Genomic DNA, 23,825 nt, shown 5'->3' on the forward strand with positions numbered 1-23,825 from the left:
TTATAAACACCAGTTTGTGTGCAGGGAATGGCATATGCATGGTTTTTGTGCATATGCATCGTTTATGCATCTGGCCCCTGGTCTGTGCTGTGCACATCCACAGCCCCGTTGTACATCCGCTGCATTCATGCATGCCTAAATCTGTGTGGATGTAAGAACCCTGAATCATCAAGGGGATGATACAGGACAAATCAGACTGATGGAGAGTACAAATCAAAGAAGACAGCTTCCTCTTGTGTTGTCTGCTTTCGCGCCTCTGTTACAGTGTTTGACACAGCAGGTCGCACCTGTGCTGTGTTGACTTTACTGCTCACACATTTTAGAACATATCATAGTGTGGAAATTGGCATTCCTCAAGCATCTGCATTCTCTTATGTCAAGTATGTCTCTGACATAAGAGAAGTAGTTTTTCCTCAGTCGTGTAAGGAGAAGACATTTTTAAATATACTTTATTCAGTGCAGTACTTCTGTGTCTGAATAGAGATATTGTTTCTCAAGCCATGAAGAATCACTTAAACAACATGCCATACCAATAGATAAACAAGTAAAATCCACTTTCTAGTGAATGTACTTTAATAAAAAGAAAATTGTGCAAGCTCTATTATGAGACCTCATTTGTCATTCTGAGCCCAGTGCCTGACAGTTTCACAAAAGTTTTCTCAGACTCTTGGTGGATTGTCGGCAGTGTGAATGGAGAGAGGACAATAAGAAAACAAAAAGAGAGAAGGGAACCTGCACACAAAAACTCTTTTCTCTATTTATTCTGGCCATCACATGCTGCAGATAAATTCCCTCCACTGTTTACATTGAGTTTATCAATTATTGTTTACAAAGCTGCCACCCTTTGTCAAGCCTGAATAATGTAATGCTGCTTCTCCCCATCTTGTTTATTCTGCTGGAGACAGCTTGTTTATTTTCTAGGCAGCCAGGCAGACTTGGGTAGGTGATGTTGGCAGGGACCTCACTCTTTAACCCGATTCCTCTGGCTTTCTGTCTGCTTTCCTACTATTATTTTTGCCAGTAGAAGGGACATTGTGGTTAAAAGCTGCTGCTTTCTAAACATTTTAACCAGACATAGCCCATGGTGATTGAAGGTGGCAATCCTATGCCAAACCCCATTCTACAAGGTATTACTGATCACTTGGAGTCAGTCAATATTACCCTGCTCAGTTGAGTAGATAGTGATAAATGGGATGTTAAAGCAGGCGTGTCAGTGTGTGAAGATAGTCCAGTTAAGACATGCTTTGCAGTGTTATTTTGGTTGCTTTTAAGTCATTTGAAATGATTTAAACATGCTTTATTGTTTTGCAGATTTAATCTATCTAATAACTGAACCGCCATGCGCTGCTTTTATTTATGTCCTTTTCAGATATCTTATCATTGGGCAATGGTCATTTTAACCACAATAGCACCATTAAAATACTTCATTTCCTCCCCTACCATAGTGCTGCATGGGCCAGAATAATAAACCATTTTATTCAGAAAGGGACATAGCTTTTAATGTGTCTCACAGGAAAAACGACATCTTTTTTTTTTAGAGTTTTCTTTTTTCTACCATGTCTGCATAAGTGTCCTCCCACATTAGGGCATGAGAGTCAGATGGATTAGAGAGTCTAAATTGTCCATAGGTATGAATGCTCATGACAGTTAGTGTTTCTATGTATAAATGCCTGATAATGGACTGACAAGTGTTTCCCTCCCCACTGTAATACTGCATTAGGCTGGAATAGGACTACTGTGAGCAGACAGAAATGAAAATTAATTTGTATGTGTGGTCTTCTCAAACCCAAGACAATAAAACCTTTAATTTGAAACAAATCTGATCATCTTCTTTACAAAGATGGAGACAGCAATTCTGTGGTTGGCCACACAATGAAAAGATCTCCACTTCACACTCCAGTGTAACCATTTGAACAGAAACTGCCTCAGGCCACAGCTGAGCTGAGCTGAGCAGAAAATAGCCTAATCCTTTTGGGCAGCTCCAATGAACAGGCCCTATTCAGTCCCTCTAAAAACAGATATAAACCAACACAGCAACGTCAACAGACAGATCCTACAGTTAAGCCAAGCATGGGTTAGACATCAGTCACACTTGGTGATGCATATTTCAACACACATGCTCTATATAACACAACACAAACAAGTGTATGCGTGTGGTTGGGCTCGTCAACCATCTGTAAACACCGACTCACAGAAAATTTACATAGTATGTAAATGCTGTTTTTAGAGATTAAGCCATAGGGACTACAAGTGAGGATATGTCAGCTTCTTCTGTTTGATTTTAGCTTTTCTTTTCAACTTTATGGAAGAGCAATACTAAATGACTAAAGTCCCCTTTTAAACTGGATTTATTGTTTTGCTTGAAGGTGTTATACATGTAGATAGGCTCTGCCATGTGGGGACCGCAAGAACTGGGACTGTTCACCTTGGTTCCCCTTGTGTTTTCTCCTCTGTCTAGGCTGGTAGACTGTTGCGAGTAAAGACAAAATGAGAAATTTGAAAAGCTCAGTTGTGTCTAACAGCCGTTTCCACTGCAAAGCTGCTACTGCTTGGAGCAGACTCATATTCAGTAGTTGAACTTTCCCACCATCACTCGTGTCACAAAGTAAATGAAAGAATGTAAACACAATTACTGTGAGGAATATAATTAAAGCCTGATGCTGCCTGATCACGTACGATACATCCATCTAGTGTTGCAGTGATGCTGTCAACAAGTGAAATCCAACACAGACCAAAACTTACACCGTAAATATCTACAGTGGAACTCCAGTTTGCTTGCATCAAGTAAAAATCCAATTCCCCTCATGGTCATCATGCTCAGATTGACTGTGTTAGATGACACGCCTGCATTCACCAGTAAATGGGGGCAATGACTTGACCAAAATGGTGCCTTGTCCCAAGGAAGAGAGATAAAAGCATTACCTCACTCTGTTCCCATTGCTCCTTCTGATAAGATAAGGGAGGTCACATTGGTTTTGTGGCTACAGAAACTGTAGTTCAGTAGACTTTTATCTAAGATTTGCGTAAGCTTTGTTGGGTCTTTTCTCTACAGTTTGTCTTCTGAACAAAGCATGTAGCTTTTGCCGTCCCCTGGCTCACATACTAATGATTAATTTACTGTGATTGTCTTTCTCTGAGATGAGTATCAGTATTTAATGGGTTTTTGTTATTTTCCCACAACTCTTACTCAAACAATAACTTTTTCAATCTTCTCAATCTATACTTGTGTCTGACCTCAGTAGCCGTTGTGCCTCTGACACCTCTTCCAATCTATTTTAAATGGATATAGAATCGAGGCATTCAGTTAAGTGTCTTGGAAATCATTTAATTTCATGGATATTTGACAGATAAAATTGTGGCTTTGTCATAAACCCTTTTGTCTGCTCTGGCACGTCTGAGCCTCCCTGGATATATCAAGCTGTGTGGCTGTTTCAGCTGAATTCAATCCAGGCCAGTCACTCATTTGCACAAAAACACACACATGCATGTGCACATGCAGATAGTATTCAAAACAGCTGCATCTTGGTGTGTACGGCCTCTTTATAAATGTCTACCCAGGCCTCTGGCTCTAGGCTCACTCTGCCAGTCCAGGCTGAATCCCCTGCCTGGCATCACATCTGTGGCCACAGCTCCTTGGTTTCAGGATATTTGCTGTGTGGAGCCCAAAGACCTTTTTACAATGCTGTGGATGGAACAATAACCATACATGCACATATTTGAAGATAAAGGCATTAGAGACCTCATGTCAAAGCACTAATTACTCATTTGAATTTGTAAATAACACACTGTTAGTTTAAAGCTGGGCTTTGATTGGCTAGTCGAATTACAGTTGCACTGCTCAGAAATAAAGAGATGCAACTTAAAGCATCTTCATTTCTTAACATAAAACTACATGCCAGGATTTTATTTTTTTGTTTGTTTAATTTTAAGCATAAGTCACTGACAGTTGACACATAAGTTGCTATTTGCAGTGCATTTCAACTGCAAATGTCTGTACAGTGCTGGCATGTAGTATTTTGGGCCAAGCCTTCTGGCTGGACAAGGAGCTGACTGTGTATTTTTGCCCAGTGCGGATGGTTGCAGGCTCTCTGGCCTGAGTATTAAAGGATCTTTAAAGAATGTGTTACTATTTGAAATGAATGTTTCCTCTGTGTTTACTCAGAAGTGTACCACAAAGAGAAAATGAGCAACACTGCAAAAGTGTGAAATAAATTGCTTTAAAATCTAACTAAACTTCAAAGTAAAACAAACAAGTGCAAACCTAAAGTTGTATTTGTCATTTTTAAGTGTAATTTCTAAGAAAAATAGCTCATAAATTGGAACTGCACTGGGTCCCTACCTATTAAAGGAAAATTCTGGTTTATTTGAACCTGATGTATTTCCCATAAATGTGGCAGTTGTGACTCTATGTGTCCTGCTAACTTTGTTCTCTGCAGCTCCATTATTGAGATTCCAGAAATTCAGATTGAGATTCAGGCAAATGAGGCCTCACATGTAATGACAATTATCGGGGCAACCTCTATCAGCCTCCTACTGTTTTGTAAATAAACATGATTTTTATGTGAATCGCTTCAAGACTGTTTCTGAGTCTGAATGGAAGTAAACACAGGAACTAGCCACCTGTAGCAGCATTATGGCTAACTACACAGAGATCTATGTCTGGGACAGTTTGCCAGCTAACTGAACCACCCACATATTCATCCGTGCACGCCAGTTAGTTTACCTGTATAAGGCTGACTGTAAGGAAACTAAAAAAACTAAGTGCAATGACGGATTATCCCGTGGACTATTATGAGGATGATTGTGAGTCATTTCACTTTGAATGGCCAAGCGTATTTATTTGAGCTGGCGAACACAGAGAATGGAAGAAAAATGAAGAATGGAGGCAGAAAGGCAACAGGACAGTCAGGAGAGACAACGTACAGAAACAGTTACCTCAAAGAAACTGCTGGTGTCCCTACTGTCACTGATCCCCTCTTCTGACGAGTGAAAAGAAAAACTTTTTCTGCAGAGTCGGACTTGTTGCTGCCAGCCAAGTGTCCACGGATGAGTAATCACAGCTGTGTAACTACTACAAATGGATTTACAACGTTCATCAACACTGTCATCCTGCAGATTGTTTCACCTCCACAACGTCAACCGAAAGAAAAGAACAAGGCCATCTGGACCAACGTTCAGCTCCACACAGTAAGAAAAATGGGATTACAACACGTAACTGTGTGAGGAGGAATTACAGTATTTAAGTCTCTATCATCCAGCAGGACTCCATGAAAACTGCTCAGTGAGGATCTTGTCATTTTATCCTTGCAATGTGGAAACTTCCCGACATCAACCATTTCATTTCATCTTCTAAATTACTACTTTTCTATCAGGAACAGACGCTGAGCTATCCACAACCTCACACATAAACAAACTGACTTGCAAACTGCCCCAGGTATAGTTCCCTATACAGTTTGCCATAATGCTGCTACAGACAGCTAGTTCCTGTGTTTACTTTCGTTCAGAATCACAAATCTTTGAAGCAATTCATGTAAAAATCATGTTTATTTCTAAAGCAGTAGGAGGCTGACGGAGGTCGCCCCAATAACCATCATTATATGCTAGGCCTCATTCGCCTGAATCTCAATCTGAATCTCCATAATCTCTATAACAGAGCTGCAGAGAGCAAAGTTAGCAGGACACATAGAGTCACAACTGCCACATTTATGGGAAATACATCAGGTTCAAATGAACCGGAATTTTCCTTTAAAACAGAGACTGGTGTGCAGTGAGGAGGTGCAGCAGTGACCCACTGCTGCATTAAATTACAGAGGAAGCACTTAGTATCTTGTATGCATTCAAAAACTGATCTGATCTACATTAGTTTTATGTTTGATGTTAGGCAGGTACATTAAAATATAAAAACAGAGTAAATTAAATTGAGCCAGGTTTGTGTATCTGCCAGCAGCATCTACTCACTCATATTTATGTTGCGTGAGATCAAAGTATCACGTACATGCAAGTCATTAGGAAAGCTACTGGTATTATAGTTACAATTTTTCTAGTTTAAAATGACTGACAGTCACCATTCAGCACCCACTCTGCAGTGTTTCAGCACATAATAACATAACTGATTTGTGTGGATGAGTTTGTATGGCCAGCCAGTCAGACGTTGTCAGTCGCACAGTGATGAGCTAAAATGTAATGAGTGGGCAGGTTTGTGTCATTTAGTGCTTTGATTAAACAATAGATACTTACCAGAAGGTATGCTCACCACTTCACATGCAGACAGACATCCTGCTATACAGACAACAACATATCTGGAATCTGATTAACTGTGACTGTGGTCTGTGCCTCAAGGTTTTTCATACACTGAATGTTTCTTTATTAATCACATAAATAAACTGATTGGTTTAATAATTCTCTAATGCGAATTGGGTCATGGCAATGTTTGAAGCTGCATTTTTCATAAAAAACTGCTGCTGCTACATAACTGTCTGCTGAAAAAATGGACTCCCCACATAACAAGTCCCAATTTAACCCCTGAGTACATAGATTGTTCTCGAGGGAGCCGTCAAGTCACCATCAACTGCCGCAATTAATACAATATGAAGTGAGCTAGTTAGCTGTAAAACAATGTAGTTTAACCTCTTGCTAGCAATGATAACATTTTAATTGCATTTGTGATGTATTACACCCTGCCATATGTTGTGCTGAGGTCCTTGACTAAGGGCATGTCTGTCAGTGAAAAATAAGCCCTGTCAGGCCAAATGATTGCTTGTTTAAAAATCCCTTAAGTGCTTATAGTTGGTGACAGCAGGGTCATGTAGTAAATGATTTGTTAGGAAGCAACATGTAACCGCAACATTGTCTTTTTTTTTCTTTTTCATACTTTCCTCTCTTTTTTTGACATTAGAAACCCTGAACTTATAAAAAAAAAAGAAAGGAAGGAGAATTAAGAGTAAAACTACGGTCATCCTCTTGTAAAATATGTTAGAGGGAACAAAACTGCGAATTAGCGGGTGGGTAATATATCACAGAGCTACACAGAGTCTAATCAGGATCCCAGCTGGAGGCGTAGCCGTGCTATGACCCTGTGAAACGACTTTGTCCTCTGCCTCATCATCAGGGAGGTCGGGAGATCAAAAAGGAAGGAATTTTTGGCTCTTCTGAAACAATACTGGATGTAATTAGCTTCATTCTGATAACATTCACACAGCACGTCTCAGAGGCTGGTGTGAAACTGCACCTCCTAATCAGATATCTGCACTGTAATCAGGAGACAATCTTAATGACCTGTGCTAAATGCCAAATGCCCGTTCTGTTTCACACATTGGCAGTCTGATCACACCACTGCAACCCCAGAAGTCAATTAAACAAATTAAATCCATTTCACAAATGATTAATTCTTTGCCAGGAATGATGCAAAGCAGTAAAGGTATCAATTTAAACTTTTCATTGTTTCATTATTTGATTGAAGGGTTTTTTTGGTCTTTATTTGATTGTCCAAAGTATAGAGAGACAGGAAACATGAATAGAGAGAGTGGTGTGACGTGCAACGAAGGTCTCAGGTTGGAATCTATCAGTGGACCTTGTGGTTATGTGATATGTGTCTTAACCAGTTTGCTACTGGGGCTGCCCCATTGTTTCCTCCAAGACTTGATCTGTAGTTGATAAAGCATGTTTTTGACAGTTGGAGTGGTATTCATTTCAGACAAGGCTCTATAGGGAACCTGTCTGTTCTTTAAAACTCAAGACTGAAGGTATTAATGAGGGACTCTGAATAATTCATGTACATCGATAAAATCTCATATCTCATTTGGATGGCCTGTGGCCAGTGACTGTCAAGGTAAAGTTAGTTTTAGACAGGTCTTTGTATTTGTCTCCAGGTTTCATTTCAAATATGTTTGATTGGAAGAACCTGTATCCTGTAACCCTGTAGCCTGTGCAGCAGGAGAAAAGATTTCTAATATTTCATTCTCAGAAATTGGGTAGAAGTGAAAGAAGGAGCTCTCTGAAGTAGCTGTGTTTGAACAAAAGAATGTACTGGAAGTACTGTATATTCACTGTAGTCCTTGATTCTCACAGATGCATCAAAACTTGTACATGCTGTGATATTGTGTAGAACACCCCGACACTGATAGGAATGTATGAAAACACGTCGCAAAAACGCTGTTCAACTTTACTTGAAGCCCCTGAAATATTTAATATTTCAAAGTAGTGGTAGTAGTATTTATTAAAAGTATTTCTTTAATATTGAATATTCATGACAAATTAAGCAACAATCACAGCTTCAGTTTGGAAAACAACATCCTTAGTTATTTTATTAACAGTTTACTACAGTGGCTGGTAGTAAACTGCAATATAAGCAAACAACCCCAAAGTGTTATTACATTTTCATACAGATGTTACTAAACTCTGATTGGTTCACAGAAGCTCACTTCTTTACAACTGTAAGACTAAAATTATATACTATAACTATACTACACTGTGCCTACAACTACAGCATAAGACAAACACAAATATGGAAAATCTCTCATGTGAAACAACCAAAGCTGTTCAAACTTTGGCAGATAACAGTGTGTTATTGTTGGAAGACATTGCTCATAGTAAGAAGCTGACTGAGAAAATATGTTTTCAGGGCCTTCAAACATGATGTGGGAATGGGACTCGACTCGGAAAACATACAAAAGTCAAACATTTTTATCATCCAGTCAAGTGACAATTTCTCTTGCTCTACACGCTCTAATGCTTCACGCACTTTTTTCTTTGGATGTATGATTGTTGCACAAGTAGTGTTCGCTCGTCCTCTAAAACCCATTAAAGCTTGATAGAGCACAGGAATAGAGTGGGGAAGGTTTTATACCTCAATTTGATTACTGTGCTGTGTGAACAGGAAACCCTGTCGAGTGTGTCCTGCATACTTCTAATTGCACCTCCTGTTCACCATGAAAGTTGTTGTTCTCAGTGTTGTTATGCCAAAGCATTGAATCCTAACACTTTTCAAATTAATAGCCCTGAAATGGGAAAGGCATATCAGACCTTCTGGCAGTCATTGTTACAACTCGAGTCTGCTACTGTTACAAGAGGGCCACTGGGTTTGTGCTCTTCTTTTGATTGTGGTGTATTTTTAGCATCACTTCAGCTACAGTATCGTTTAAAAGCCTTGCTCCATTCAGGGGGGTTGCAAAAGTTAACTGCTTGTTTTTACTATCAGTATTTAGTTGAGTAACTGTAATGCTCCTGTTTGATGTGTAAATTTTCTCATTAGTCTCCTTTTCATTGACTCTTTTTTTTTTTTTTCCTTTGACTCTTCCCAGACACGGAACCCGGTGTGCAGGAGAAGTTGCAGCTGCAGCCAACAACGGTGTGTGTGGTGTTGGGGTGGCCTATAACGCTAAAATTGGAGGTGAGCGAAGCCTACTACTGGGATTTTAATTAGGAGCAATATTTAATTAGCAATCATTTTTATTTAAATCAGTTGAATCTTATTTTGATTAGAAATAATATGCACAATAATATCCACATTCAAACTAATTAACGTAGAAGTGAATTTCTTTCAGCTCGGCTCCCTTTAGTATGGGACCTGAATCAGAATCACAAATGTAGCTGTGTCTCCACATTATACAGCCAATAATAGATTTAAATCTTGATATCCATATGCCCCTTTTCTCTGGATCCACTGAGCATTGAACACCTTTCACTTACTGACTGACTTCCTATTGTTCAGATGCACGTGTAGAAAAAGATCAGGTTTTGCTGTAGACGCGCAGCGAACTGTCCTTGATACATCGCCACTGAGAAGAATAGCTTTTGATCATTTTCTCCAGGTTTCCCTCTGGAAATAAGTGCATCATGACTTCATTAAGCCTGCTGTGCGCTTGTTAAAACCCAGGTGTCACTTTTACTCTTGTCTGACATAAAGAGCGACACAGTCGAACAAGTATTAAATGCCTTTTAGATGAGTAGAAAAACATCCTCAAGACACGGACAATACTGAGATTATGTCTCATCACTGGGGACAGTGACAATGCATAGAAACATATACTGTAGATTTCAGATTTAACTTTGTAACAGGGTGAATCTGATGTTTTTTATTCAAACCAGAGCAGATAATAAGTCACCTCACATATATCTGGCACTCTGCCTGAAACTTTAGTCTTTCTTTAACCAATCAGATAAAAAGCAAGTTCAGTTTTTAAAGTTTTTTGTTGAGTCCTTTGTGAGGAGGCAACAAGCTAAATTTAGTGTTATGTTCATGCCAAGGAAACTGTCTTCTTTTCAAACCACCGTGTAAATTACCTGCCTTAAAAGCCGGTCAAAATAGACTCTGAAGACAGGCTCTTGTTTAAACAGTAATAAAGCTGTCAGCGTGTGCAGATATGCATTAAAAAAGAAGATACTCAGAGAAGTTTGTTTAATTTACACCTGTGATCACGAATTAAGTCTGAAAGATTTTGGTCTCCTGAACATTTTTGCACTTGATAGAGTATTCCAAGGAGGCTCTTAGTAATTTTTGTCACCAAACAATCTGTCAATGACATGATGCCAGCCAACAAGACTCACCGGAGCCTGTGGAGCCCGAAGCAGTCCCATTCACAGATGTTACTCGTAACTCTCCTTCTTTGTCTTCATTACCATTCATCTCCCGACGGAGCAGCGCATTGGCCCTGTTCTCATAAATTACTCCTCTGTGAATCTGTTCACGTCATGGGGTCAGTGGATTGTTTATAAACAGCTGTGATTCACTCCCGAATACCGATGGTGCGTGCGCGCACACGTGTGAGCACAAGCAGCCATATTTATGAGGACACCTAAATGCGTGTATCCATACCGAGCAATGATCAGTGATTAGTATTTGAAACCTGTAATTAACCCTACTTGGCTCCCTCTGTGTTTCCTTCCACCTACTGTACCTGCTCTCCCTCTGCAAGCACACTCACCCACACACACACACACACACACACACACACACACATCGTCGCATTTCTACCTGCTACCTCCGACTTACTGAAGCTGCAGGGAACTCACACAGCAGCGTCTTAATAAGGAATCGTCGAGCCGCAGGAAGTTGATGAGAATTGTTACAACAGTGATTATGATTACTGCTTTAATACAACAGCCTGCACATAATGATCACCAAGCAAACAATGGGCCTCAAGCATGAATGTTTTCTTATTTTTCTCTTATATTTGTTCTTGCACAAAAGCAATAAGAGGAAAATAAGAAATCCTACATGGGAGTCAACAAACTTGTAAACCACTTGTTTCAGCCTGATGAACGCCACCTGTTCACGAGGACGTGCACACCCCTAAAATTGCTATACAAGGCTGCGTGTTGCGCTCCGTTTGTGGGTGGGTTTCATTCACAAAAAGTTCCCAAAGAGTAAAAAAAAAATCTGCGCAGCTTCAAGTCCTGCTTTCAGAAATCAGAAGATAAACACATAGGATATTTAGGAGTGACAGGAGGAGACCCGAAACAATTATCAAATATAAATCCAGCTAACTTGACATCAGAGCAGCTCTACACTGTGACAGAAATGAAGAGGGAATGCTTTGACATTAAGTTAGAGGCTAAAAAACATCTTTCTAAATAAAAGCTCTCCATGAAGGGAGGCGGTGGGATGTGACAGTCACAGAGATATCAGAGAATATTATAGTCTACAGGTGATGTTACACTGTCAGCTGCAACACAACATAACACTGGACAGAGACCTGCAGAGAGACACAGAGGAAGCTGTTGGAGCGAGGAAAAATCCTTAGAAACTGAAATAGTGAGGTTGCTGCATCAAAAATATGAGCATAAAAATCATAAAAGTTGGCAACCATCATGATGAAAATATGGTAAACAGAATTTTGCATTAAGTTTGTTTCACTTATGTATTAAATTTTTTATTAATTTCGTTATCATATTTAAATTCGAAATTAATTCAGATTAGGACATTAAAATTGTAAGTCAAGCAAGAGTTTCTCCCCAGTGAAGAAAGGCAGAGATGATCTATTCATGACATGCACGACATGTCTGGAAAACTAAATTTCGTTCGTACCTAAGAGAAAATTGTAAGTACAAGAAAACTGATGAATGCCATGAATGTTTTTAAATCAGTCGTACGTGCATTTTAAGAACGAATCTGTCCGTACGAGTGCTTTTTGCATGAGTTCTGCTTTGTGTTGTATATTTAGCCTAGTTTTTTTTTTTCAGGCTACTCAGTATTCAGACTTGTGTTACGCTCAATCCCCACGCCAACAGAGTAATTACTGCTTTGGCTACATCCCTACTGGCATGTGTTTGCGCCTGCAGGGCCAGGCGGGTTATCTAGAATGGATTATTGAAGTCTTAATGTGGACGTCGTCAGTCATAGTGTTGCCTCTGAGGTCCCGGGGTCCTCTCCCAGTAATGGACCTTATTTGAGAGTGGTTCATTTCATGCCTCTCTACAGCCATTAATGTTCAGAGGACTGATCTGAGGCTGCTCACTTCAAAGGCGCAGACAGGGTTGCGTTCAGGTATGATGAAAGGTGACATTTGGTGCTACCCTGTGGACACAGCAGTCTGTCGAAGGCTCTGTAAACTCTCAGCTCATTTATATGTACGTGTGTGTTTATATGTGTGTGTGTGTGTGTGCCTTTCCTCTTTTCCGCAGTCTGTTAGATTTGTCTACTGTCCGTTCTGTGTGGTTGTTGGAGTCAGGCGACAGGGTTGCTTAATTTAAGAACCAGCTGGATTTTATGTTTATGTTAGGGTAAAATAGTGTAGTATCCGTTGGAGCAGTATCTGTGGGTGAAGCTTTGTATGGTTACTCATTAAAAAATGAAACTCTGTGAAGTCTTTGGTTTTTCCTGTGAAGTCTTTTGTTTCTCATGTTTTTGTTGTGTTTTTTTGTTTTCGTGGCAGAAGATAAAATGGGAATTTGTGGTCCGATTGATTTCTCTGTCTTTTTATGACAAGTTTTTTCTACTTGTCATCTCGTGCTGAGTTTTTCCCCCCCAGGTTTTGACGTCTCTCCTCCTATCTGAAGCTAAAATTCATACGCTTGCTATCTCTTAACCATCTGTCATTCTCTCCACCACTTCTCACATCTCTAGTTCTTTATCCTAATCTGTGCTGCATTTTACAGGAGTTCGTATGTTGGATGGGGAGGTGACAGACGTGGTGGAGGCCCACTCTCTCAGCCTCAACCCTCAGCACATCCACATTTATAGCGCCAGCTGGGGCCCAGAAGACGACGGCAAGTCGCTGGACGGCCCTGCCAAGCTGGCCAAGGAGGCTTTCCTCCAGGGAATCACCAAGGTCAGTCAGAGCATCAGCTTGGACTTTAAGTCTAATAATATCTTCCCGGTTTCTTCAAACATCACTGTCAAACTCACAGCTGTTCTGTAAGCCTCATGTTTGAATGTTTGTTGTTCAGTAACATATAAGCCTTCCTGTTATATGAATTATTACATTAAGTTTTCCACAAATACAATCATACTATATCAATTTTTGATGGAGGATATCTGTCCAAAATGTACGAAGTCAAGTTGAGTTTGTTAACTGCCTTCTGATTAGTCCTTAAGTGTCGGATAGAATAAAGAGTAAGACATATTATCTAAAGCTAATGTCATCATTTCTCACGTGTTAGCATGCTACATCAAAAGCACAGCGAAATGATAAATGTAAGATGGAAGAAAGTAGAAATAGAGCAGCAGTCACTGATGTAGAACAATAGTTAGATTCAAAGGCCGCAGTAATTGGCGTATAAATGAATGAAACTACAAATCCCTTGTGGAAAAGAGTGATTCATATATCACGTCCTAAATGTGAAATGCTCCACACATCACGGTGTGTTAGGGAAGGAAAATTGCCTGACAGCAGCACAACAGGACCTTTCTGGTACAGCGTGTGTTCTCCTGGCAGCGAGATAACCCCTGGCACTGAAGTGTTATCATCTGGCCTCTGTAACCTGCAGCAAAGGCAGCGTCAGGTCATAAATTGGGCTGGAAGGTTTAGGAGTATTTATTACAGCTGCAAGACTTGTGTTTGGATACAGTACAATTCAGACAGCATCATACAAACACTACAGTAGAGGCACTTTTTTTCCCCCCTAGATTCTAAAGAAAGCAAATTTGTGAGATGGAGAAGTAGGAATCTATTAAGGTAATTCACTGGATAATCATTTTAATAGCGCTCTGAACAAGCCCACTTGAAGTTTGTGTTTGGGTCAAATTGAGGTCCCTTTGTACTCTTAGGAGCTTATAATGTCTCTGATTAACCATGCCAGAGAAAACAGCGTTGCAACAACAGTGATAAGGAAGCAAAGATTCCAATATCTTCACATTTGGCGTCACAGTCCTGACAACTGGTGATGTGACAGTTTTTTTTTTGGGTTGTTGTTGTTTTTAAAAAAAAAACAGCCAGGCCCGGCAGAGAACAGAACAAGACAGGCAATCACAATCTTTAACAAAAGAAGTAGCAAGACATTCCTTCAGTCTCTCCTCATCAAACACTGACTGAAAACAGCAAGTTTTTTTTTTTCTGCTTTTCATGTGGTTGTATGTATCTGTGGGTGACTGAGAGGAAGGAAGGAATGTTAAACATGTGTTTCCTCTCACCTTATTAATTTCTTGCTTGCCATCAACTGTTTCATCGCTGCTATCTGTATGTGGAATGTAAGAGAGGTCCCTCCACTTTCTTTTATCTCTTTTCTTCTCCATATGTTCTGTATTTCTTGTTTTGTTCTCCAAAAATGAATATGTTATCCACCCACTCGGCTCAAACTGTAGGTAGAAGAAGCAAGTAAAAAGTTTTATTCTGAAGACACAGTGTCTGTCTGTGTTTCTGCTTTCACGCATTGATGGGAAATTTTGCTTTCTTTAATCAACTTTTGAGTGACAGGGTCCTAATAATACTGAAAATAAAAGTTAGTTGTGAGAAAAACACTGAAAAACAGACCAAAGACAAATAGAAAAATATAGCCGCAAGTGGAGATTCCGGGGTTCAAGCCAACACAGACAGTTAGAAGTTGAAAGCTTCAACAGCTTCATTAAAAAATATCCACCAAGTCTGGTGATGTTTGGAAAAACTGTCAATTGGCAGCAGGCACATGCATGTGTTTGAAACTGGTGATGCCCCCTATTGAGAGATTTCAAAATAGTTTTACACACGTGGTTCAACATTGTTATGAAACATATCCTTCAAGTTTTGTAATGATTGGACAAACAATTTCTGATATATAGTCTGATTTGTGTGATGCCACGCCCATTTTTTTGCATCTGTAGCATCCTCTAGTAGTCGATTTGAATGAAACTTTCAGGGTGTGATGTTTCAGGTACTTATGTGGACATATCCTGCACTTTTTGTGATGATTGGCCAAACAGTTGTTGACTTTGGTCCACACCCTTTTTAAGATCATTGGTCAATATCTCGAAAAAAAGATAAGATGTCAACAAACTTTATGCAAATTTTGATAAGTTTGGTCCAATAATGATCCACAGATAATTAGGTAGCAGTCAGATCTACGGTTTAGATGTCAAAAATTTTACAAAAAATTCAAAATGGCGAAAAATCTGTCTAAATCTACAAATGGGTGTGGCTTACATGGATAGATTTGTCTGGACCCACAGAATCCAGAAAACAGAGAATTTAGCTTGTCAGACTAACGGTTCAAAGGTTATAGGCCAAAACGTAAAGTTCATTGTTATAGCGCCATCATCTGGCCGATTGGGGTCATATCTCTTGGGCTGCACTTGCAGACAACTTCCAATCAATTGGCAAAAACTCATGTCTTTACCATTTACCAACTGGCAGGAATTTGCTCAAACATTTCTGAGGAAAAATAATAATAAACTAGCACAAAAACAACATGGCCTCAAACACGTGTTCCTAAAAATGAGAACTGACGCACAAAATCCAAAATGGCTGATTTCCTGTCAGTATATAAAAATATGTATTGTGTCCAGAATGATGAGAGCAGTGAACTCACTGAATTTCATGAATATCCAGAGATGTTGAACATCGGAGAATAATAACAGTCTCTAAAAAAAACAGTAGATTGCTGGCACTTTGTGCTCGGGCCATAATTAAAAGTAAAACTTTAACAAAAGGACAGTAAGGTTGCTCTCTGCCCAGAGGCTAGTCCAGAGCTGTGGAGCCCTGACAGCAGATGCCCTGCTGCCCTCTGTCTCCATCTCTAGCCGGGACTCCGGGGACTGTCAGCAGCAACTGTTCAGCAGAGCTCAGGGTAATATCAGCTACATATTGAGAGAAAGAAGGTAAATATTATAGGAAGTGGCCAGACCAAACAGTGCCCTCAAAACAGTGGAACTCAAAAATCTATTGTAAAGGTCATAGATAAGTAGTGCAAGGAGGCCAAATTGAGAAAATTTGCACACATTTTCTACAACTTATGAGTTCTGTTCGTACAAGCTTAAGGCGGTCCATCGATTTCTGGGGCAAACCAGCCAATAAAGAAAAAGGGTTTGTGTGCCTTGGAACGAAAGGAATGATCTAATCTTAGAAATTCTCCTGAGCCAACAAATGACACAGTTTATTACTTTACTTAAATGTTAAGTCAAATTTTAATCTGAGTCATAACTCCCCCCCCCCCCACCCCCCACCCCCTCCCACCAGCCCCCAAAATTGTTAGCCTCATATTGGCGGTGCCAACCCAATGGGATTAAATGTATGTGTCACATACTGTATGTGTTTTAGGAGATTGGAGCAATACAATCTCACTGCCAAATATCACGTTGTCATTTATCAGGCCCTTAAATTGTTTTATGCTCGAGTAGATTTTATAATTACATTTCTTCTGTCTTCTGTATTAATAAGAATTGTGCAGCAGTTCAATTTTTCTGAAGGAAAGTATGAAAGTGACAAGGCATTTAAGCAGTGAGAGGCACATCTTTGTCAAAAGCAGTTTTTCACACTTCAACCAGCTCTTATTAGTCTCTCTCTCTTTCTCTGTCTGTCTCTCTTAACCTATCCTGTAAATGTCTGTGGATTACAAGTGTGCGATCGTATGTGTGTCCTTTCACTACAGGGACGCAGCGGACTAGGCTCCATTTTCGTGTGGGCCTCAGGAAATGGTGGCAGGGAGCAGGACAGCTGTAACTGTGATGGCTACACCAACAGCATTTACACCCTGTCCATCAGCAGCACCACGCAGTCCGGCAACGTACCCTGGTACAGCGAGCCCTGCTCCTCCACCCTCGCTACCACCTTCAGCTCCGGAAACCCGGGGGAGAAACAGATAGTGGGTGTACACACACACACACTCTTTCTTTTTCACATACTTTGAATACTTCAGACTGTGTGTAGGATTGTTTTCATACCTCAAACAATACACACACTGTAAATGTCAAGATTGCAAAAATAACTGTACATCTCATACGTTGCATCAGCAATCAGTCAGCCGAAAGTCGATGCCGCTACATCCAAAATGAACCCTTTTCAAGTGTACACACACATGAATCTTGCCTCTTTCAAAATCCAAAATATGCATCTAACTGTCAGAATCAGAGTGCTCGACGTGTAACATACAGTGAGCAAAACTGACAAACACTGAGAAATGCCACATGCTTCCTTCAAGCTGCTTGTCAGCTGAAGAAAGATTCGCCTCAGGGACAAAGAATAACATGAAACAACCATAAATCTGCTATTCCCTCTAAAATACACCAGAGGCACGCTGCAGGCAAGCAAACACAACTCATCAAATGGGTGAAATTGAAGTCAATTTAAAATGTACCGCAGCAGTCGCTTTGTATTGTTGCTTTAGCAGTCAGAAACTGTCATTTGTCGTATCACTGGATTCTTTCCATTCTATTTTCTTTCCTTCAAAAATTGGTATTTTTGCGTTCGGTAGATTTGTGTTTAGACTTTCAAATGCCAAGCAAACCAGGCTTTCAAATAAATGCAATGTAGACTCACAAGTAGCTCATTCAGTGGACATATTTGGTCTCCCATCCTCTCTTGAGAGTATAGATTTTTGCAGCTAGAGCCAGAGAAAAACACATTTTGTTTCCAGCACTGGTAACTAAGCATGACGGCCTTTTCTGCACCCTTTGTTGTTATTCACCTTCTCTGGTTTTCACACCTAGGATGAACAAAATAAACAGATTATTACAATGTGGCAAAAAAAAATGCATTGTTCACTGATTGGCCCTTGAGGCATTGTGCTCAACACAATATCATAATGACAGTACAATTGAAAATCAAACCTCTGTATTTTCTTAAAATTGCAAAAGTCAGAATGCAGTTTTTAGTAGATACATGGTGTTCAAGTGTTTTGTTGACATGTTCAAATTGTTCAGAGCTTAACTAACTAACTGCTTAGTCAAATATGTTTGCAAAAGTAAAAACATAATAGGTGAAAACAATACAACTTTAGTGTTTGATATTCTTGTTTCCACTTGTGATCTAACAGTTGGCTTGTGCCCTCCCTTTGTTTACTCCTATGACGCGAAGACATCTTTCCACAGATAACGGTCATTAGCTCTACAATCTGTCAGGCACAGTTGCAAACCAAGAATATGTCCTTAACCTTCACAGCTCTCCTTGCCCTCTGGCTTCTTGTCATTCCTGACGTGTCCCCCTGGTGACCCAGACAGGCCTCATTAGCTTTCTGGCACCGGCAGAGACCGAGAGCAGAGGTATACCTGGAGTGCTAACATACTTCATCTCACCACCGCCAGAGCTGGCTGGTCTGATTTGGCTGACATTCGCTGTCCTGTTTGTGACCCTTTGGCAGAAATCCACAGACCTGTGACTGAACCTACCTGCTGATTCTGTCTTTCCTCCTCCTCCTCCTCCTCCTCCTCCCCTCCACCCCCCATCTCCAACTGTTGCAGGCAGTGCTCCCATTGTCCGAGGCCCTCCCCTGTCTAACACTCAACTTCTCTCGCTGTGACATTCACTTATCCTGAAGTGGGAAACTCAATGTGTCATGTTAACTGTCTCTACTTCCTCTCTTTTATCCTGTCTCCAAGGTGACCACAGACCTGAGGCAAAAGTGTACAGACTCTCACACAGGGACGTCCGCTTCGGCCCCACTGGCTGCTGGGATCATCGCTCTGGCTCTGGAGGCCAAGTGAGTGCAATTGACGCAGCCTCCTCCTGTAACCATAGAGCTATTTTGTAGTCAGTACAGTAGAAAAAACATCATAAACAATTTAAAATTTTTATTTTACTGTAAACTGAATTTGATATGTAGCACTGCAGGCTTGCAGGAGAAGTGAGTGTGTGTGTATGTGCGTGCACTTGTATCTGGAATTGCGCACCTGCGTCTGGTAATCAGAGTTGGCCTAAATCCCAGCCCAGAAATTCTTTCCTCAGCAAATTAAGCTTTTGATAATCAGTTAATTAGCAAGACAAAACAGCAGATCCTGCCCACACACACATCTGAATACCTGTAGGGCCGGTGGAGAAGATTTAAAACTAGAGAATGTCTCATTATTATCGTTCACTCAGGACTCCAGGTAAAAGAATCCAAGTTTCTGTCAGTAGCTCTAATGTGTTCCATTACGATCGTATCTTTAGTCATATCTCGTGCATGTTAAGTCCTCTTATCTGCCGGCAGTCCCCTATTTTGCATAATTCTCCTCGTTTCCGCGGTAGCGATTAGCTGACAGGTGTCAAATCATATCCAGTATTACCTCACAGGCCAGTTTCAGTGCAGGTATACATCGTTTATCTCAGCACCGTCACCTCTGATATGAAGAGAGGAAGGGCAGCGACAGACAGGACTAAGCTTTACACCATGTAGACTCTCTCTTTCTCTCTTTCAACACCAAACTAGAGGCAGTATTTCTCAGTGACTACACCCCTACACACACACACACACACACACACACACACCTCCCTCCACACCCTCCCGACAGGCAGCAGTAATAACAGGGTAGCCAGTTTATCGGACTGGGACCACACTGGAATTCACAGAGATGGAATCATTTAATAGGCAGAGTGCTATGGCTTTCTGGTGTTTTATTATTTTATTATTCTCCCCCCCCCCACCCCCCCTTCGCTCTTCGCTGAGGTGACATTGAGTGGATGGGGGATCTTGTCCATTAATAACACATGAGAGGACGCGAGATGTGAATGCTGATGCGGAGAGCGGCGGAGGTGACGCGCTACAGTGCAATTCTGTTTCTATTTCTGACTGCTGTGGTGTTGCTCTCGGCGAGCTGTGTGATTCATGGTTTTATTATCTTAACCTGCGCAGAAGTTGGTGACTCAAAAGGCTTCTGCGAATGGTTAACTACCGTGCCTCTTAATAAATCTATATTTAAAAAAAAAAAACAACAAACTTTTATTAGGCTTCTACTTTGTGGAAGGTGAATCATCCCAAAATCCCAGACCTCATTAGAAACCATCATTACTGCGAGGTCTAGACACAGTCCTCCACGGTATTATATCCACTGTTTTACTGTGTTCCCTGACCTTTCAGCACAAAAGCTTATGATGTACCTTTAATACTGGTAGTTTACACCGGCATTAAAACCATAATGTGAACCCATACTTTTGTTATGGTTGACTGACATGTCCCTCAGGACTCCCTCTATGCCTCAGTATAATATTTTATACATGTATGGCTGTAAATGCTCAGCGGTGTCATATTTCCAGGTGTGTCTACAAACTCCTGACCTTTTCCATATCCCATAGCTCCTCACATTTCCTCTGCTCTATTGTCATACAGTCGAGGTCAGCGAAACCCGACTGCTCTCATAATGTAGAAGAAGTAACACCTTCTGCTATTACAGTACAGCGGCAGGAAGTCAATATGGTCCCACTTGTTCTCCTCCCTTGTATCTCTGCAGTATGAACCTGACCTGGAGGGACATGCAGCACTTGGTGGTGAGAACATCACAGCCGGGACGCCTCAGCGCCGGAGACTGGAAGACTAATGGAGTGGGACGCAGAGGTAGAGACGACTGCCATCAGTAGTCGCATATCAAGCACAGATGGTATTGCACAGCGTTACATTTGCACTTCAATCCTGAGCGAATGACGGGACATTTTGAGCACAGAAAAAGATTTTTAGCAAGCACATGATTTATATTTTTAGAGCAAAATATTGTCATGCAGAGTAATTTAATTTGGGCAAGCGAAAAATATATTCTGTACTCAGTAAATGTATTTGCTTCTTTGCTATTAAATGCACAAAAGGACCCTTTCATAACCTCTCATTTGCTCTCTCCTAACATTTCTCCCTGCAATCTCATTTAACCTGACAAAACAGTGCCATGATTTCAACCAATCAAAAAAAAAAAAAAAATGGAGTAGGTCGTTTCTGATTGATTTGTCTCCTGCTATACTGCTATAGTTATTAACCTAAACTTAAACAAGGGCAGTCCTTTTTGTTTTTAATAAATTACCTATATGACTGCATGTTCAGGATTGAGGCACAAATATAACACCATGGTTATTTCTGTAAAGAGTGGATTGTCTCTCTGTGATTTTATCTCATCCTCACCACCCACCAACCTGCCATCCTCTCTTTATACCTCCATCTTTTTTTCCCCCACAGTGAGTCATTCGTACGGTTATGGGCTCCTGGATGCAGGTGCTATGGTGGCTTTAGCCCAGAATTGGACCACAGTGAGGCCGCAGCACCAGTGTGTTCACGCCATGCTCACAGAACCGAGGTTAGAGGGGTTATCTTGAGCTCTCCGCGTGTGTTTTACAAGCGCTCGCTGTTCTATCATCCGGCTCGGTCTGATAGATGTCATATTCTCGCCCGAGCTGGGACGGTTGTGTAGATTGGTAGCACAGTGCTGTAGTCTGTGTCCATCTCTTGAGCCACACAACATTAAGCACTCTCTCCTCTCCGCTTGTCAAACCTGCAGAGACATCGGGAACAAGCTAGTGTTCAGCAAGAGCGTGGATGCCTGCTGGGGACGACCAGAGTATGTCAGCTCTCTGGAACACGTTCAGGCTCGTCTCACTCTCTCCCACAACCAGAGAGGAAAATTGGCCGTTCATCTCATCAGTCCGCTGGGCACACGCTCCACCCTGCTGTTCCCCAGGTACAGTAAAACAGCAAGACTATTCACACCAGCAACCGAGCCCCTCATATATATTTCTCTCTTTCTCTTTGCCAGAGAAACAAACACACACTATGCATGTGTGCGCCTCAGTTTTAATTGTGCGCGGATACTCCCACAAGTATACTCTCTGCTCTCTGTCTGAAATACATGTTCTGCATTCTAAAGCAGAAAAAAAAAAATCATACAAAAACACTGTCTCCCCTTTTCATCCAGGCCAAATGACTTTTCCTCGGAGGGATTCAACGACTGGGCCTTTATGACCACCCACTCATGGGATGAGGATCCTCAAGGGGAATGGACCCTGGAAATAGAAAACGTAGCAGCTAATGGACGTGACTATGGTAACCGTACTCGTCTTTATTCATTGTTCGGTCTGGTCACATCACATCAGACCCACATTCATGCCAGTGATCACTGTCCCCTCATCTGCTCCTCAAGTCTTTTTCATTTTCATGCTTCTCTAAATAGCCTCTCCTCAATTCCCTCTTCTCCATCCTGTTCCCTTTGTAACACTTGCCTTTGTTGGTACCGAGGGGGAGAGGCTCTCAGAACCAAAACCAGATTAAAACATTACAGCTGCTGGGTAGAGAAAGATTCCTCTGCAAGAAAGTTGTTGGCAGCCTTTTGATTATCAAATCTTCAGCATCTTGAGAATGTTTTTTTTTTTTTTTTCCTCCAACTATGGTTTGCATTTTCTTCCAAAAGCCAAAAGGCAGCATATTCTCTAAGAGCCAACTCGTAAAGTCCTGCAGCTTTCCTTTGTGCTTTGTTTACTCTGACCAGCCGGGGATATGAGATATGAACGCGTCTCTTACTCCGCCGGTGTTGATCCTCTTCCAGTGTTGTGTTTGGTCCACTCACATCACTTGTTTCCTTTCCTCCCACCCACATATCCTTCTTCTCAAGTTTCCCTGCCAATTCCCTCTCTGAGAAGTGTTAAACTGATATTCTATTCTACATTTTATGCACGCCTTCCCACCGTCTGCTTCTGTCTCTGTCAGGTGTGTTGAGTCAGTTCACCCTTATCCTGTGGGGTACCGGACCCAGCGTTGTCAACCCCTCATCATCTGACTTCCCCCGGCCGTCCAACAACAGCTGCAAGACCTTCGATGCCCAGCAGATCTGTATCGGTGAGATCATCTGAGCTTCCGCTGACACATAAACTTTGAACAGGAGCCACTTAAGCTGAATGGGCTTATTTGTATTGGTGCTCAGTCATTGTTACAACGCAGGCTTTAGGTCAGACTGTGTCGGCTATTTCAACTTGGGAGAGGTGGACGTCATGAATTCACATTGCCCATTTACAAACCACTCGTGCATCTGTTTATATACGCTATAAATAAACACATCACCATATGTCATATTAGTTTGAATCAGAGTGTGGGACGTCTGGAGGACCAGCAGGGGAGATTGAGACTGCGTCAGTGCAAAGAGCTGCTGCACTGTCAACAACTGTTGAGGAAGATGACTCCCTCATTGAAAGGCAGATGAGGATGCAGGTTGCATTCTGCTTCCGAGCTTTCAGATGCTTTCCTCTTGATTATTTCAGACTCCTCGAAAACAAAATCAAAATCTACATTTCATGAATTATTAGTAATGCTTTCATTTACAGGTCCTCAGTTCCTGTGAAGGAACAAGAAGGTTCCTGGAAAGGGCTTTGTTATTTGGTAATAAGTATAATTATTTAAAATTATATATTCATTCTAGGAAAACGGACACAGTGTTCATTTACTGACAATCTCCACTAATTGGTAACAAAGCGTTCTTTTACCAAAGTAATTATCTTTTAGTCAGTGCAGAGCAGGTAAGATGAATCTGCAGAAAT

The 23,825-nt window shown here is 41.1% G+C and overlaps 1 protein-coding gene across 2 annotated transcripts in view; it reads left to right on the plus strand.

Annotated features, from left to right (window-relative positions):
* Positions 1-23,825, plus strand: part of furinb (furin (paired basic amino acid cleaving enzyme) b) — an 81,412-nt gene that overhangs the window by 56,501 nt on the left and 1,086 nt on the right. For both annotated transcript variants that reach the window (XM_044357305.1, XM_044357306.1), the window contains exons 7-15: positions 9,300-9,388; positions 13,096-13,268; positions 16,999-17,211; positions 18,944-19,044; positions 20,771-20,874; positions 21,481-21,598; positions 21,800-21,979; positions 22,214-22,341; positions 23,002-23,130. In XM_044357305.1, the coding sequence (XP_044213240.1) occupies positions 9,300-9,388; positions 13,096-13,268; positions 16,999-17,211; positions 18,944-19,044; positions 20,771-20,874; positions 21,481-21,598; positions 21,800-21,979; positions 22,214-22,341; positions 23,002-23,130 (1,235 nt within the window). The remainder of the gene's footprint in view (positions 1-9,299; positions 9,389-13,095; positions 13,269-16,998; positions 17,212-18,943; positions 19,045-20,770; positions 20,875-21,480; positions 21,599-21,799; positions 21,980-22,213; positions 22,342-23,001; positions 23,131-23,825) is intronic.

Source organism: Thunnus albacares, chromosome 7 (assembly GCF_914725855.1).
Source record: "Thunnus albacares chromosome 7, fThuAlb1.1, whole genome shotgun sequence".
Classification (NCBI taxonomy): Eukaryota; Metazoa; Chordata; class Actinopteri; order Scombriformes; family Scombridae; genus Thunnus; species Thunnus albacares.